The sequence below is a fragment of the Acanthaster planci genome, linkage group LG02, assembly GCF_054643075.1.
Source record: "Acanthaster planci isolate LZ-2023a linkage group LG02, COTS_SCS, whole genome shotgun sequence".
Lineage (NCBI taxonomy): Eukaryota > Metazoa > Echinodermata > Asteroidea > Valvatida > Acanthasteridae > Acanthaster > Acanthaster planci.
The window spans coordinates 6,493,938-6,511,693 of NC_141778.1; the positions used below are offsets into that span (position 1 = coordinate 6,493,938).

Here is a 17,756-nt window from a genome sequence, read left to right on the forward strand (position 1 = left end):
GACGAGCTATCATGAGTCCATGAGAATTTTAAAGGGAAGGCTTTCCAACACACGGTAACCATTAGTTTTTTATTTTAATGAACTTTTGTGGAACACATACACCGGTAGTTGTGCTTACATAGCGAATGAAAGCAAACGCGAAACTCGAGGCATACCGCCTTGTTTGCTGTTGCAGGGGACGATTTCAGTTATTTCATCCGATTTCAGTTATTTCATTCAAACATCAACAACAAAGTTTGAACACAGCACAGGGAATGATACAAACTGAAAGTTTTTATCACTGTTTACAAACCAAATTGATTTACTACTCAGTAGAGTTTACATTGAAGGTTTACTTGGGGTATATCGACAACTATCGATACAAGAAGTAGAAACTGCCTGCCAACCAAGGACAATAACCAGGCCAAATAATAAGTGTGTAATAGCAGAAGGCAATAGCGTGGTTACGGTCACACCATATCCTCCGTGTCCTAACGATTTTTTTCGAGTAAGCGCATGTTAAGCTTTAAAGAGGTTGATTTCGCATGAATTATGTCGTTTTGCTTACATCTAAGGCATGATGTTGTGTACCAACCTTGTCGACCTTGTTTGGACCGGAGGATTAAAGCGGCCATAATGCGCGTGTGTGGATGGGTGGGGGTAATGGTGACAATGCTTAGCGATGAAATCACTTTGCCAATACTTTCGAGGTTGGTAAAACTTTAAGTAAGAGGGTGGCCCGGTTGTTTACTAAGAATTATCATGCATAGGCATGTAAATATTTTCATCAGAATATTATAATTCCGATAATTCCCCATTTTCCCACTTTGCTGGCTCCTCTTTGGGATCTCTTTTGTACACAAGAGGTAGATCCAATTACTCGCATAGCCTTGGTGAGGGCAGTGGTGAGTAGTACAGTGTATCACTCCCCAACTCTGGAGACCTCTGCTTTGCATGGAACGGCAAAATCACATACAGTGGTTAAGGGGCAGGTTTTCACCCCCGTTGTAGAGCAGGTTTTCTTATCGCAATATCATGAATCAAAGTTCAGAAGTCTCACAAAGGCCATGGTTTGCTATGCTTGCTCAATTTGTACTTGAGAAATACAATCAGGCTTCAAATTTCATTTTTTGATGTGTTTATTGTCAATCATAAGTGACATTTGGGAGGACTTGTACAGAGTCTAACTTCATATGGTGTGATATGACAACTATTGGTCATCATCTCTGATTCATGTAAGTTTCACAAATAAACGATTCGGTCCTCAGGTATTTGTGATAGCAATCACTGCTGTCTTAGCTTCTTATCACTTTTTGCCACCCAACGGTCATTCTATGATTCTACTGGTTTGGAATGTATAGACAGGAGCCAATTTATCATGGTTTTACTAGTCCATGTTCTCCTCTTCGCAAGCGTAGCCATGTGAGGACGGTTTATGGTAATGCTATCGATAATGCTAATGGTGTTGACAATGGGGATATCCTTAAAATGATCGTGATGGTGTTAATAGCGATAATGCTGATTGGATCAGCATAAGTTGACTACATGTATACTCCCGCAAACAATTATGCAATTGCTTATATCCTGTTCTATGTTGTACACCATCGAGCACGCTAATTTTTTTCAACGGGCAAACTGAAAATCTGTGCAAATTTCAAGGGACAAAGCTAAACTATTCCAGGGGAACCATTTTTAAACTTTCTACACCAAATTGTAATAATCTGTTTTGTGTTACAATTATTCATGTTAATCTTTCTAAAGCAAAAAATAAAAGTGATTTTATAATTTGATTTTTAAAAGGGATTCTCTTGATATCCCACACGGCAACAAGTAAGAGTGGACCAACCCAATGCCCTTTCGTTGTTTATAGAAAAATAGTTTATCATGTGAAAGACCGAGATGAACACCTTGATACAGCACTGACGTCGTACCCAAACGTTTTAATTTTAAAACTAAAAATCCCAAACGGTTTGGCAGTGCATGTGAAACCAGATCGTACAAAACAGCAACCGTCTGTGAGCTTTTCATACCAACACGGTATAAGGGTGACACCATCTTAACATGACTTCACGTCTTTTTTGAACAGAACTTTCATGACATTACGAAAGAGTACAATATATACCCCCATCCCTATGTCAGTGTATTCATCAGAATATTGACAAGTATAGTAATGTAGAGAAAATAATGCTTAATTTTACTATGAAAACTGCAATACCTGCAGCAGCAACACTGGACAAGCAGTTTCAGACAACAGTAAAACACCAGTTTCACGAATTCAATCTCCCTTCTCACTTATTTTATTCACACCTTCCAATTATGTGCAGCATTCATGAGCAAAGTTATCGACAGTACTATATAAATAAAGACAAGTGTAAAAGATCTGAAATCTCGAAACAACAGTGGAATGCAATTCGGCTACATGTAGTGGCAATGTTCTACGCAATCACAAAGCGAAAAGAAAATGTTGGGTAAATGTTACGGCCTTTACTCCTCAGGACTATTACGGTAAGATCTGCAACTGTATAGAATTTCATATTTCAATACGTGCCACCGTGGCAAGCGATTTGAAAAATTGCACAAAAACTAGAAGATGATTACAAATCTATAATAGCTTCTCATATATAATAATTAACATTAAGTACAATACTATTTCATGGGATTGTATAACATAATTGCATACCTCGTATAACAATGTGCAAAATACTTCCTGATGGTACCAGGTATCCTATATACATGGGGAAAAATCGGGAAACAAAATGACAATCGCGTTCCAACAGATCTCATTTAAAATACTGACCACAAAGTTATATTTTTGTAAGGACTTGGTTCTAAACTATGATCGCAAAATTCCGTTTAATATAAACGTATTCCGACCTGACAAAAACACGAAACAAAAGCTCTGGCCTATTTTAAAAAGCACGAGTTTTTACAAACACATGCAGCTTCGCAATCATCAGGTAAAATGAATTTAGATGCTTTAAAAACCTAGACCCTTTAGCTCAACGAATCTTCATTTTCAACCAAAGAAAAAGCCAATTGTCTAACACTAGGCCAAGCTGTAAAAACTTCCATTTGGGTCTGAGAGCAAACGTTCCAGATTAATCGTGGTGAACCAAATACAGAGACGAAGAGGAGGTTTGAAATAAAAACGGCCTCTTTTAGGGGAAGTCAGAGACTGCCCCTGCAACTCCTACTTAATTTGCATAAAAGCAGTGGCAAACCGGTATCAAGGGTTTTTTTTGGAGGGGGGCTGGAATTCCTCTCTCCCAAACAACTATATTATGTTTTACCCGTAAAACCATCCTCACCCGATCAGGTATGGTGGTACTGTTTGTTGTTTTTAATTCCTTAAAAAATGAAATAGAAAACATGTCACCAAGGGAACTCCCCACCGTCCCCATGGATAGACCGCTGCATGGACACGTACATGACACCTTGGCCAATCAGAACAAGAGACAGTCGGATCATGAAATTTAGTGTGTGGTATAACCTATACACACGGAGTTTCAGAAGCTCTGTTGACAACCTTAATTACGCACAGAGCTCAGCTTTTAAATGTACCATAACACTTTTACTCGATAACAAAAGCTCAGTAACTCAACGCTTCCAACTGTCTTCACAAAACTTCTCGGCACAAATTTACTGACATAAAATACTAATGATGTAAGATAACATCCTCACTATCATATACATCACCATGATGTTAAACAACATTTGAAAAAGTTAAACTGAAAGTCCGAAGCAATTTCACACAAACTCAAACTGAGTTGCTTGCGGTGATTGTAAACAAAACAATCAAGCCGATTTACGGCAGAAACAAAAAAAAAATGTAAAAAAAGTAAATAGTAAAGCTCAACGAAGGAAGAGTAGTAGTACGTAAAACAAAGATATCACATGAAATGCAGGATACGATCACAATTTCTGAAAAGAACTACGGTAGCTGAAGAATCATAAAAAAGGCATTTTGATGTAGAAACCGTTTAAAATTCAATCCTCGAAAACAGAAGTCTCAAACATACTTGAAATAGGCCCTATGCCTCCGATCTGCCCCCCCTTTATTTCGATGTCCCATGGCCTCATTTAACTTTCAATCTTGTAGTCATAAATCTTCCATTAACTGAATTTGTGTATAACTTGATATACATTGCAAAACGGAAATAAATGTTACGTCGACAATAAATATCAAGTAGAGCACCCAAGCCTCTATCAGGGGGAGCGGCTCGGATCGGAATTTACTCTGAAAATATCTCAGGATACTCAAGCCACTCCCACTGTGATGTACGGCAAGAAGATGTTGATGTATTTAACATCTTCTTCGGTTTGCAGACCCCCCCCAAAAAGAAAAACCTCTAGGGAACAAGCTCCGAGCACCCTCCTTCTCCTTGGGTGCACCACTGGCAATGCAACTCTCATAGGAACCATTATACGAGTTTGAAAATATCTTTGTTCAAACTGTTTTGTAAAGGCCGGTTCATTCTTCAAGCGAATGTAAATCGACGCGGACTTGACTTCACGATAACTTTGCGGCGAAATTTCGCTGAGTTGAAATGTGTTCAACTTGTACGAATTCGCAACGTAAACGTATGATTTGACGTCGCAAATTCCTGTTAGTGTTCGCTGTCGGGTGAAGTATGAACCGGCCTTAATGGTAGTACTGTATACAGTGTAGGCCTATTCAACAAGCTGTGCCGAAATGTATGTTGTATTGTACAAAAGAGTTAGTGTGAAAGCTCGACAATAATATGAAACGACCACTTGCGTCATTCTTGGGTAAATGACCAATAGTCATATTCCTCCAACTATTATTAAGTTACACCACCATCACTGCTAGGCGCTAGTGGTGGATAAGCAACTATTATTAAGTTACACCACCACCACTGCTAGGCGCTAGTGGTGGATAAGCAACTATTAATAAGTTACACCACCGCCACTGCTAGGCGCTAGTGGTGGATAAGCAACTATTATTAAGTTACACCACCGCCACTGCTAGGCGCTAGTGGTGGATAAGCAACTATTATTAAGTTACACCACCACCACCACTGCTAGGCGCTAGTGGTGGATAAGCAACTATTATTAAGTTACACCACCACCACTGCTAGGCGCTAGTGGTGGATAAGCAACTATTATTAAGTTACACCACCACCACTGCTAGGCGCTAGTGGTGGATAAGCAGCTATTATTAAGTTACACCACCACCACTGCTAGGCGCTAGTGGTGGATAAGCAACTATTATTAAGTTACACCACCACCACTGCTAGGCGCTAGTGGTGGATAAGCAACTATTATTAAGTTACACCACCACCACTGCTAGGCGCTAGTGGTGGATAAGCAACTATTATTAAGTTACACCACCACCACTGCTAGGCGCTAGTGGTGGATAAGCAACTATTATTAAGTTACACCACCACCACTGCTAGGCGCTAGTGGTGGATAAGCAACTATTATTAAGTTACACCACCACCACTGCTAGGCGCTAGTGGTGGATAAGCAACTATTATTAAGTTACACCACCACCACTGCTAGGCGCTAGTGGTGGATAAGCAACTATTATTAAGTTACACCACCACCACTGCTAGGCGCTAGTGGTGGATAAGCAACTATTATTAAGTTACACCACCACCACTGCTACTTTGAGCGCTAGTGGCGGATAAGGAATTTCACAGAAGTTTTCGTGACCAGAGGAACTGCCCAACGTTAACATTATTACCACAATAACACACTACAACAATCCATTCAATACAGACACGGACAGAATTAAGCACCAAACGGTTCGATGCATGCTTGTAGATCTCTTTCGAACATGTACCGTGTTAATCGACCAATGCAAAATACTGAGAACCTCGACCCAATTAACGACAAAGTTTTTTAATGCAGGCAAGCTACACGGTACACTGAAAAGTTTAATTAGTCAATCGGGGTGAAATAATCGTCAAATAGGGGGGAAAATATTAGTCATGCAAGCATTTAGTCAATTGACTATCTTGAGCAGGAGACTGACGAATTAAAAAAGCTGTAAGACCAATCCTTAAAATAGCTGGACAAATTAAAATTTGTGAAAGACCAATCTGCTTGATGGACTATTTTACCAGACGTGAATTGACTAACGTACATCGTCATGAAAGTATTACCTGACGAATTATTTTTTGCACGACGAAGTTGCTGACAAACTTTTTCACTCAGAACTAACCACAGCGATAGAGCGCGAAAATTGTGCGACAACTTTGGTCAATTTTGACAATTTGAACTTACCGGGGTTCACAACCTTTCTCGGTGGTTGCACGCATAATAATATCAAACAGTAGGGACTTCTGGGGCAGTGTATCGCACCATATACACGAACTGTATGCGGCGAACGTTTACGACGTCTCTTCGCCATATTGCATTGCCAAATTGACTGAGCTGGGCTGGGTCAAGCTGTGCCCCAGAGATACGTGAAGGTGGGTATAAATATACATGTAGCACATATCAAATGTAAAGTAAAAAACAAATAGGTCTAACATGTAGGAAATTCTACTTTATGATATGGCCGGACCTTCTTATCTGCAGTGAAGGTAAGGCTTGGTAAAAGTGAAGCGGGCGCGGGTAGGCATGGTAGGCCCGGTCATGCATGGAGGCCTGACGTTACACCATGGAGGAAGGAGTATAGCCTAGGCCTACATGGTATAGGCCTTGGGCATGTAGGGGCCGGAAAGAGTTCCATATAGGCCTACGAAGTTCACTTGACACCTTGTGTACAAACCCTATGAAACTGGTCTGAGAAATTGTAAGTGTCGACTATGAAAATGCTTGTATTTTCTCACTCCTGAAATTGACTTCTATGACATGTAATTGCTTTCTGGGGGTTGATTAATCATTTTAGGGACAAATGAGTGAACTTCTTATATGGAATTCTTTCCCTAGGGCCAGTTACTTTTAGTGCCCGGTTCCCATAATAAGACAACAAAGTCCACTTCTACAAAATAAATGAGATTTTGAACTCTAGTAGGCCTAGTAACGTTAGTCATTCTTCAATCCTAACATGTCTGCTTTAGAAAAATTTCACTGACATTTCAGGATGAAAATACAATTTTCTCGGCCGCCTCTGGCAAACTTGAGTTTAATCAGTGTGTGTTGCTTGAGTAGACAGAGTGAGTAAAAAAACTACACATTTTTAAAGCCCCATTGTTTTATGGTGCAGCAATATATACAATATTTTTTCACATGCACTTTGACAACTCTTCCTTCTCTTGGCACCAGTTTCACTTTATTAGGTTTCATGCGTGATTGCACAAGAGACAATTAAAACGTTTAGGTGAAATCTGACGTGCGCTAAATGATCAGGGCTTTAGATAAAACAGACAACAGAATTAATTCTGAAAAACTTTAAAACATTTCTGGCAAGTTTATTTCAAAAGTGTGACTTAGTCCTCCACATGGCGACCATTTGCTTTGACACAAAACCATGCTTGCGGGATCATATCTGTGACAGCACGGCAAATCATCTGCCTGTTTTGCCTGATTTTGAGGAGTCTATAGGTATTTCCATCCAAAGTCAATTGAAGAATTTAAGTTCCTTCCTTTTTGCTGGACATAGTGCTTTGAATTTTCCAAGCTAAATTTGTCATTTTGTTTCAGTTTCTTTCTGAGTTCCAGCGCCTTCATGGCACATCAGGGGCAGTCGAGCTGATTCGTCAGGGCCTAAACAAGTATGGAGACGGGATACTGAAGCTCTATCAGGGCCGGCGCTGTCAACAGAAGGATGGAGAAGATGAGGAGCTCTCAACATACATCAGTGATTCAAATGGAGACAGAGGAAAAGGAACATTGTTTATGGTTTCCTTTCCTTTGGAATGACAAAATGAAGATGATTTTTTTCTTTCTGTGATTAACATATCTGTGGTCATTTAAAACTTCAGTTGATTTCTTTTTCATTTTTCTAACAAAATTGAGTTGAGTTTTACACACTTGGTTTCCTGTAGTTCCTCATGAATGTGCCTTTCAACATGTTCTTGATTGCCATTTTATGATTTCTGTGATAAAATACCTGTTGTCTAAACACACAGTTCAAACGGCCTTTTCACTTCACCTCACCATGGTTTTTTTTCTAATAATTTCTTGTAAACTACAGATGCCCTAGAGAGAGCTGCTACTTTAGCAGTTCCAAAGCTCCTGAAGGAAGACATATTCGCCTACCAGGATGATCAGGTAAATGTAATGAATGTAATGATGATGGATTTTACATGATACTTAACCCATCGCTGACTGGAGATGGCAAAAGCCGCCGTGAAAACTGAGATTTCACAGTTTTATGTGGAAGGAATGTGGAAGTGTGCATAGAGCCGCATGCCACCGAAAATGAGCCTTTTCACCGTGTAAAGGGAAGCGTGCAGGGCACGCAGGGCCATTTACCGAGAATGAGCGGTTTAGATATTGCTATGGTGGAATTTTCCTTTAAAATATTACTGTCTTTGTCACATTTTTCCTTCATTAAAATATGCCATGGAAACATTTGCTGTCACTTTTTCACCAGAATGATGATGGCAAGTGCAGACCAGCAGTGTGTGTCATCATGGATGAGAAAAGTCTACTCACATCAACATCATTCAAGTTGATGGTCGAACGGGAACAAGTGTGCTGCTGTGCCGATATTGTAACAGCTTTCGCGTGCTTTGTGAGTGCTTTCTACGTCTTTCATTTGAAGTACCCTGTAACACACATCAAAACACTGGAATTCACGCAGATCGCCTTACTGGGTATTAAGGACAAATGTCCAGTTCAGAAAACGGTGCTCACTTTGATCTCAAGGTTGAACAAGTTCACACAAAAGAAAGAGGATTAAGATGCCCCAACCCAGTGACCAGAGTCAACTTGTTTATTGTTGTTACTTGTTAAAAACAAGTTTTAATGTTTGTAAGTATTAAATACAAGTTTTAAAATTGGGTGGCGCGGCAGAGATCTATGTCGGGAACTGGGGGTATAGGGTTCTGTTAATGGACATGTGTAGTACTTCAGGTTTGGACAATGATATTAAATGTGAACTAGGTAAGGTTTTCGGTAACACCATGTACAAGGAAGAATCTCTCCTTGAGTGTGTGGTTCTGAGAAGAACTAGTGGTGAACACTTGACGTTACAAACAGTATCATACGGTTCGGAACATCGTGATTCTTCCTTGTACATGGCGTTACCACAAACCTATCCTAGTTCAGTACCTCCACCATGCATAACTTCATTGCATACATACATGTACAGTCTTGTGTTTGATTATGATGTGAATTAAGATGTCTAAGAGTTTATTAATAGAGCAACTAAAGAACTGTCATTAAAACAAGTTTTAAAATTATGTGACATGTGGCGGAGATCCTTGTTGGGGACTGTGATGGGGGGTATGGGGTTTGGGGAATAGGGTGTTGTTTGGAAATGACTTCAACTTGAAAAAGGGGGGGGCTTGCTGACACCACAAGGCAGAATGGCCTGTACATGCTTGCAACTTCATCCACATGACAAATTACCAGCTTTTGATTTTTACTTAATCTCTAACTTTCAGTGTGATTGATTTTACCTTGAATGTCAAATCCTTATTTAAAAAAAAATTATTAAATCATTCGTCCTTCGGTCAAAAAGGTTAAGCATAACCACCACCAGGGATATCGGCTCATGGGCCACACACGCAAACCATTTCATAAGGATCCTCCAACCGAAGGTCTTTTAATGAACACGTGTAGCACTTGAGGTTTGCAGAATATTACATACATCATGTACATTGCATTTTGATGTAAAGTCCTCTACCATAATATATGTACTAGAATATTATACAAGTTCATTTTGCCTTATCAAAATGCATTTCTAGCATATGATAGTATGGGTTGATGTTTTATTGAGATGTAAAAAAGTGGGAAAGATTTATTCAGACCTCATTAATTTTGAGATAATAGAGACTTTTTTGGGGGGGTGCTATTAATCCATTCATTTGTTTTGTATGTAGCTAATACAGGAGAAAGATTGTAGACGCTATTTCACAAATGAGTGGAACTTGGTTTTAAGGGAATGGGCACCACATAAATTCAGAGATAGTTCACTGGCTCAAGAGAAAAGAATTTTTAAATGTTATGGTTATGGACATAAACTGTGATATTTTATTTAAACCTCAACATAAATGTATATTGTTGTCATTGCACTTGACATGTTAATACATGTAAATAAATGTACATATACATGTTACTCCAGTGTACATATAAGAAACAAGTTTGAAATTTTGAAATGTATTTCAAATTTGAACAATGTTAATATACTGTATTATTAAAGTGTGATGTCAACTTCCAGACTTCAATTGAAATATTGAGTCCTGTGTTGTTTGTTTTCATTTCTGGAATTGCGTTCAGTGTGACCAACCAACATAGTTTCAGCATAGTTCAATTAGTCAGAAGACAAATTAATTCTTTTGCATTACTAATTAATTTTTGTGCATTACCAATTAATTTTTGTGCATTACCAATTAATTTTCGTGCATTACTAATTATTTTTTTGTCATTACTAATCATTTCAGAAATTAGTCCAATAAGACACTTTTTCATGACTAATTATAATTAGTCAAATTGCTGGTACATGACTACTTATTTATTGGTCAAATAAGACAGTACCCATGACTATTTTTTATTAGTCAATTGACTAAATAAAATTTTCAGTGCATGACCACCAGACCATCGCTGAAAAGGAGACACAGAAGAGCTACCCCACTCATCAACGCAGGCACCAAGATTTGCTTCAGTATTCCGGAAACCAGTCGTAAAGAAGGTTGTGAATCCTACGAAACGTGTGACACAAGCCCGCTGCTTAACCTCCGATGAAATTTATGAAGCCGAGGTCCAAAAACAGGAAAAGAAAAAGAGAGAACAACAGGAAAAAGAGTCCAGAAAAATGGAGAGAGAAAGAAAGAGGCAAGAAAAAGGAGAAGTCGAAGCAAGAAAAACAAGTCCTGAAACTGCTAAAGCAAAAGGAAAAGGAGCAACAAAAACAAGCACCCAAGAAGGACAACAAAACAAAAGGACGGATAATTTACAATTTTTCAGTGAGTTTAAAAATGAAAACATCTGTTAAATTGTGGAAGACATGTTCAAGAATAATTGTTTTACACAAAGAAATAAAGTGTTCATGGAAAAAGATGTTTGCAAATTAAATAAAAGCATAATTCTGCTTAAGTGTTCCAATTACCCCGCTTTACCCTAGAGCCGGCCATGCATTCGTGGCACATTCCATCCATAAAGTACAGGGGGTGAACAGTGTCATGAGTGTGGGAACCGAGCGGAGGTTAGGATGGCCCATACATGTCGCCGGTGCACGTGACAAATTTTACTCTATTAATGCTTGATGCACACATTCAACGTCTAGCCATGTTTGTTATTTGAGTTCATTTAGTATAAATTCATGGTTAGTATTTTTATCGTAGTAGTGCCAGTAGGACTATTCTTATGGAAACCATGATGCAACATAATATAAAGTAGTGTAAGAATTCCACATTTAAGTGAGCAATCTGATAGCCCAAGCAATAGTGTATCTAGCTTCCGTGTTGACATTACGGGCTCGAGCGCTGCACTGGGCCACTTTTTTTTTAATTTAAAATTTCGTGGTCTTGAAGGATTACTGTAAAGGGAAATAAAGTCCAAAATTTCAAAAGTTCGAATTTCTGGTTTTTTTTTTAATTAGGACTAGTGGCTTTGGAAATATTTTTTTTACTTTATCTACCATAAGCGATGAACTCCATGGTTTGAACAGTCTGACATCCAAATTGATAAACATGTTATTGTTCGGCAACAATGTTTGTCGTAGCACAATTGATTTGATTGTGATGAAAACTCTCGGAATGTGCCGTGACACATTGTCAACAAATCTATTTTTTCTGTTACAGATATGAAGCTTCGTAGAAAAGAACGAATCGACTATCGTCAGCTCCATGAGGGGCCAAAGTTATCTGGGTTGACGTCACAACGTGACCAGCTACATTGGCCAGCATCAAAATTGTGGCGCTTCCAAATCATAGAAGAGCGTGAGGAGGAAGTGAAGGTCCATTGGGAGGGATGGCCAGCCACTACCGACCAGTGGATTGCGAGAGAAAGCATAATCGATGTACCAGCTGGTATTGAAGAGGCAGATGCTTTCAGTCATTTGACTAATCAACTGTTCATTCAAGTAAGATTAAGAACTGATCTCTGCAGTGAAAAAATTTGTTAGTGTAGACATGTAGCTCTATAATACATGTACTGAGAAGTATCAACATGATGAAATGAGATGAATCAAGCTGGCAATAAAAGGACTTTGATGATATTTAGAAATATTTTGTAATAAAGCCATGCCACTTTGTAACATACTTGGTCCATTACAGTAATAACATTCAGAAAGGTCTAATTTACTGGAAACACTTAAGAAAATAATAGCCTCACTGGGTTTGTGCTCAAGGTATACTGTGATAATTGTGTACTCTGCAACAGACTGTCATCCACACAAATTTGGCTTCTACCCAAATGAAAAATTAAGTATTTTTTAACTTCACGCTTAATGTAGGTACTCATACTGTATAAATGAAGATGTGCAAATGTGTGGCTCTAATTTCAGTGAATCTCCTTGTTTCTTCTCAGATCCAGGAGCAACTAACAATCGCAAGAGGATCCGACTCGGAGGTCACCATCCGTATTCCTCTCCAGAGAGAAGTTTTTGATGACTTCTCTGGGAAAGCTGGACTAGTAGAGGCATCTGGATCAAGATTCCGTGTTCAAAACTATTCCCTCTTTACCCAGCATCTTGGAGAAGATTGGGATTTACGGGTGTCCAATGCGGCCGGAGACCATGCAAGGGTCAATTTAGATACATTGACTGTTTGGCTACAAGAACGGCGTCCTCTTGTCACATATACAAGTAAGCTAAAAAAGAAACTGGTCCATCGAGGATACAACCTGGTTGTGCATTTTGTGAAGGACTACGGAAATCGGTTAGATTTGACAGCAGTATAAAGTTTTAGATTTCATTCATCATGGCAAGTACTTTTTTGCCTGTTTTGATTTTGTTGTTTTACCTAGCGATAACCTTGGTTGTTTCCCTACCTACATGTACTTCTGATGAGTGGATGTTGCCAGTAAATAGATATGTCCTCCATGAAATAGTAGTGTCCTCTTGTCCCAATAGAAAAACTGAATCCTTTGACCAGTCGGTAGCAAACAATGTTCTCACCAAAATTTTGACTTCAAATGGAATTTCTGAACACGAAGTAGACCAACCCAAGCTCGGTCAACAACTTCTAAAAGCTGTGAGGGTGATGCTAAGTAAATTGAAAGCGGAGAACAGAAAAGGTGGTCGTAATGCATCAAACTTACTCAGCAAGTGGAAAGATAGTAAGTTGAACCTAAAATTAGGAGGTGCAAAACGCAAACTGGAAGATGACCTGTCAAGGGAAAAGAAGCGTAGAAAGATTTGTGAAGAGGAAATTACACATCAGAGAAAAATTATCAAAACAATGGAAAAAGAAAGAAACAATGTTGTTAGAAAACTGCTGAAGAAGACCAAAAAAGCATCACGAAAAAATGGGTCAAAAGAAGGCTACTCCAAACGCTACGTAAAAACGAATGAAGAAAAATCTTGTTGAAACTGCAAATGCAACAGTTGTTCTGTTACAGTCAGTTGGGTTGAAGGTAACAACTTTGTGTGTATCAGATAAGTTCGGAAACCAGGTGAATCTAAAATATGGTACTGAAATTGGAAAAAAAGATACGAAACTATCTGTCAAAAAAGCCTTGTATCTAAAAGATAGCCTGTGCATATCTGACAAAAGTTACAGACAACTTTCAAAAAACTTGAATCAGCTGCCGAGTCTAAAGAAGATAAAAAAGCTAGCAAAAGAGGTAGATGCCATCTTTCCTATAAAAACCTATGACAGCATGATTGGTGCATGGCAGCCTCTCAACCAGAAACTGCTATTTGTTGTTGAACAACTGAGTAAGATTTACCCTAATGAACCTGTTCCCGACCACATTGGCATTAAAATTAGTGGTGACGGTATGCGTATTGGTAAACGGATACACTGTGTAAATATAACCTTTACAGTTGCGTGTGGTGTCCCAGCAGTGAGCGCTACATCCACACTCGAAAATGGTCAATGCTGGATAGTGAATTTGGAGCACGTTCTGTGGATGAAATTACTCGTCTAAGTACACTGCCAAAAACTAAAAACATGAGTTGTGTTGCTCCACCTATTCTCCCATTCATCCCTCTGCAAAATGTTGTTGTTGACCCATTACATCTCTTTCTAAGAATTTCAGACCAATTAGTGCTGCAGCTCATACAGATTCTCAGACATAAAGACAATGTTGGCAGAAGTTCAAAAAATGTTGACCTGTCAAGGTGTCAAAACATTGCGGCGTTTGAAGAGTTTGTGAGGGACCTCTCTATACCTTGGTCATTCTATACCTGCAAGGAAGCTGCTCAAATTCAATATCGCGATTTTATGGGTCCTGAGCACATTAAAATCCAAAAACATATCAATCTTGAGAATCTCATTTCTTGGCACCCCAAAATGCATCAAATAAAGTGGCTGTGGAAGGAATTTCGTGACATAATGAACATCATAAAATCGGAACAGGTGGACCCAGAAGAAGTTGAAAGGCGAGCAAGAGCCTGGGTATGTAATTACGCTCAAACTTTCCAAGCGAAAGATGTTACGCCGTATATAAACATATTCATGAATCACGTTCCAGAATCACTCAAACTACATGGACCAATAAGTAACTTTAGTCAACAATCCATGGAAAAATTAAATGATACAGTAACGTCCCTCTTCTTTCGGTCGAGCAACCACAGGAACACGGAGGCTTTCATTCAGGTCATGCAAAAACAAAACAGGATATCATATCTCAGTCAGTGGTGTAAAGATGACTTGGAATATCATGTGCATTGTAGTAGGTGTGGTGAGACAAACCATAACAAACGTACATGCCATCTAAAATACTACCCTTTAAACAGTCTTGTATTGGAAGGTGAAGGACTTTGAGTACAACTTCATCTCCCACTGGTACCGCCTGTTTCAGACTTTTCAAATTACCTTGTAGCATCTTGCTGGAAGGCAAGTTTAGGTTTTGTATTTTATCTTTGTTTTATTCAAATAATAAGTACCTTTTCAAGTACAGCTGCCTGGTTAACAAGTAAAAAATGGGTGAATTTTTCGATGTATTTACTCTAAAGTTTTAATCAGGACCTTCACAGTTGTGTTGAGATGTTTGGATATGATAACATTGTTCTTCATAAATTTGAATTTTTTTTGGGTTGAATGTGATGCATTGACATCTGTCATATTGTTAGATGTAATTTTGTAGTTGTCAAAAATGAATGATGGGTGAGCTTTTGCAACAGAAAACAAAAGTTTTTACTTTCGTTTTCTTTCAATTGTGAAGTAGAAAATAGTATTCCACAACTGTTATACACATGTACATGCATGTATCTGGTGTGCAGTGGATACGCCAATTAGAGTGTGCTAAAACTGTTAAATTGTCAGCTTGCCTTCATTTTTTTGTTTGTAATTTTTTACATTTAACAAGTTTGTCTTCAGAGGTTTAATAACAGGGTATACCAAGTTCAATGAATGGTGGATGGATTTTCACCATACTTGTAGGGCGATGGAAGATTTGTCTTCAGTGTGCTTTCATTGTGAACTAGAAAATAGTATTCCACAACAGTGTGCAATGGATACTGCCAATCAGGGTGCTAAAACTGGTAAATTGTCAGCTTGCCATCATGTTTTGTTTATATTTTTTTACATTTGGAAATATAAAACAGTAGTTTTTCTTAAGAGGTTTAAGAACAGGGTATGCCAACTTCAGCAATGGTGCTTTCAAACAATTGGCTGCTGTCATGCGTCATTTAAAAAATCAATGATGGGTGGATTTTCACCATAGATGAGTATTTCAAAGTTTGTTTAGTTGCCCTGTTTGCCTTAATTTTGCAGTTTATGGACAGCAAAACTTGAATTACAATGTTTACTCCTCTGATATTTTTCTTTCGTTCTTATTGTGTATTTTCAGCATGTTCGAGTGGATATAGACTTGATGCTTACCCACAGTATAAGATGCTGAACAGTCAAGTTGCAGAGCAAAAGAATGCAAGTCTCCAGCGTATCAAAGTGCAGATTTTGTACATGAAACAGGACGACTTTCTATGGCACTGTCGGTTATTCATGTGGGGGAAAACTCAAAAATAACTGTGTCCAATGTAAAAGAAGTCATCTGATCTACCATCTGTATCAAGGTACAGTCCACCAGAGATTTGTCATTGTTTTCCATGGTGGATGGTTAAGAAAATTTGGCAAATTTAAATCACCTGGATTAGCAACAATTTCTACAAACACGATTTGTTCAAGTAAAGCCAGATAAGCAGACTAATGCAAAGTTAATGCTTGGATTCCAAAAACTACGTTAAATATGGAGAGGTTGCAGTATAAACATTGTTCGATTTTTTTTCAAATACATGTATCTGTACTCCCTTGTGTGGTTAGACTCTTCTCTCTCAACACGTTAAGAGGAACCCGAAAGTATGTGTGTATGAGAAGGGATATGGAGGAACAGTGTTGTGGGGAAAGAACCTTGAGCTACATGTATGGCTTCTGTCAATACATGTATGTACATGTACAACTTCACCACATGGCGGTAGCAATTTCTTCAAAATGTTTGGGAACTTTCTTGTGCTTATAAATAAAACCACTGCCAGATAGTTTGCAAGTTTGTGTTTAAATGACAGGATACAGGTTGCTCTTCTACATTCAGAATAATAAACACATTGTAGCTTCTTAAGAAGCATTGTGTTATATGTTTTCTTTACTCTTGCGAGTAGTCCCTTTGCAACTTATGCTGGGCCAGTGTGAGAGATTATGATCCTGGTTCATATTTGATACCAAGTAGCCAAAAATCTCAAGCCTGTCTGCATTGTTATTGGTGTAATATTCTAATCACTAGGACAAAACCCCAGAGTTGAGCATAGCTTAGATATTGGGTTGTGGCTGTTTTATTTTCAGCGTAACTTTAAAGTTCAAATTTCATGAAGTCTGGCCCCTTTCGTTCATATTTTTACTGCAGTAGATGATTACACAGCACATTACACACACCTGTTTCCATGACAATTTTACATGTTGATTGACAAAAGCTGGAAAGATACGAGGGAGCGGTACCATAGACCATCACTTGGCAAACCAACCATCACCTAGAACGAGGCCAGCTATGAATGTAACAGCAGATGCCCGGAAGGATCTGCATGATCATTATGCATACGTGTTCATGCACAAACACTGCTCCAAGTACCCAATGTATCATATATGCTACAACATGTTATTTCTACATCTGTGAATAAATCAAAATATTGTTGTATTTGTCAGTCAGGTGGCTCCCATGAAGTCTTTCATTATGCCAGAGGATCTGATGATGAAGTGCCAAATGACCAGTCTAATTTGCAACTTTAAATGGAATCAGAAAGGATTAAATTGCTACAGAAAGTGCATGAGTTAGCAATTCAAAAGTTCATGGCTTCAAATACCGGTAGAGACATGAGAAGAGACCAAGATGTGAGAAGTCAGGGAAATAGAAAAGTGCCAAATGTTCAAGTTACAAAACTAAGGGACGCTGATGATATTGACATTAACATAGACCTTTGAAAATCTTATGGTCATGCACGAATGTCCCTAAGAAATTTGAGCAAAATTAATTGCGCCACAATTGACGGGAAAAGCTATGCAGGTATGGCTTTGACAGATTTAGGTAGCTATGATAGGTTA

The 17,756-nt window shown here is 38.6% G+C and overlaps 2 protein-coding genes across 3 annotated transcripts in view; one reads left to right on the top strand and one right to left on the bottom strand.

The window, feature by feature from the left end:
- Positions 1-2,258: 2,258 nt before the first annotated feature.
- Positions 2,259-17,756, bottom strand: part of LOC110986717 (uncharacterized) — a 37,581-nt gene continuing 22,083 nt past the window's right edge. Inside the window, exon 10 of one of the 2 annotated variants that reach the window (XM_087130959.1) lies at positions 2,259-7,703. The gene's annotated coding sequence lies outside the window, so the exon portion shown is untranslated. Of the gene's footprint in view, positions 8,664-17,756 lie in introns of both variants that reach the window. The other variant, XM_087130955.1, reaches the window with a different exon arrangement.
- On the top strand, positions 8,546-16,210 carry LOC147799822 (uncharacterized). Its single transcript, XM_087130975.1, has 4 exons — positions 8,546-8,629; positions 11,862-12,142; positions 12,589-12,865; positions 16,018-16,210. Exons 2-4 carry the CDS (start codon positions 11,864-11,866, stop codon positions 16,191-16,193), a joined length of 732 nt encoding a protein of 243 aa, XP_086987101.1. The 5' UTR covers positions 8,546-8,629; positions 11,862-11,863; the 3' UTR covers positions 16,194-16,210.

Bases quoted from the DNA above. Each gene is read 5' to 3' on its own strand.
- LOC147799822 (XM_087130975.1), top strand. From the start codon at position 11,864: ATGAAGCTTCGTAGAAAAGAACGAATCGACTATCGTCAGCTCCATGAG. The intron at 12,143-12,588 runs GTAAGATTAAGA...GTTTCTTCTCAG, and splicing joins CTAATCAACTGTTCATTCAA to ATCCAGGAGCAACTAACAAT. The intron at 12,866-16,017 runs GTAAGCTAAAAA...GTGTATTTTCAG, and splicing joins TCCTCTTGTCACATATACAA to CATGTTCGAGTGGATATAGA.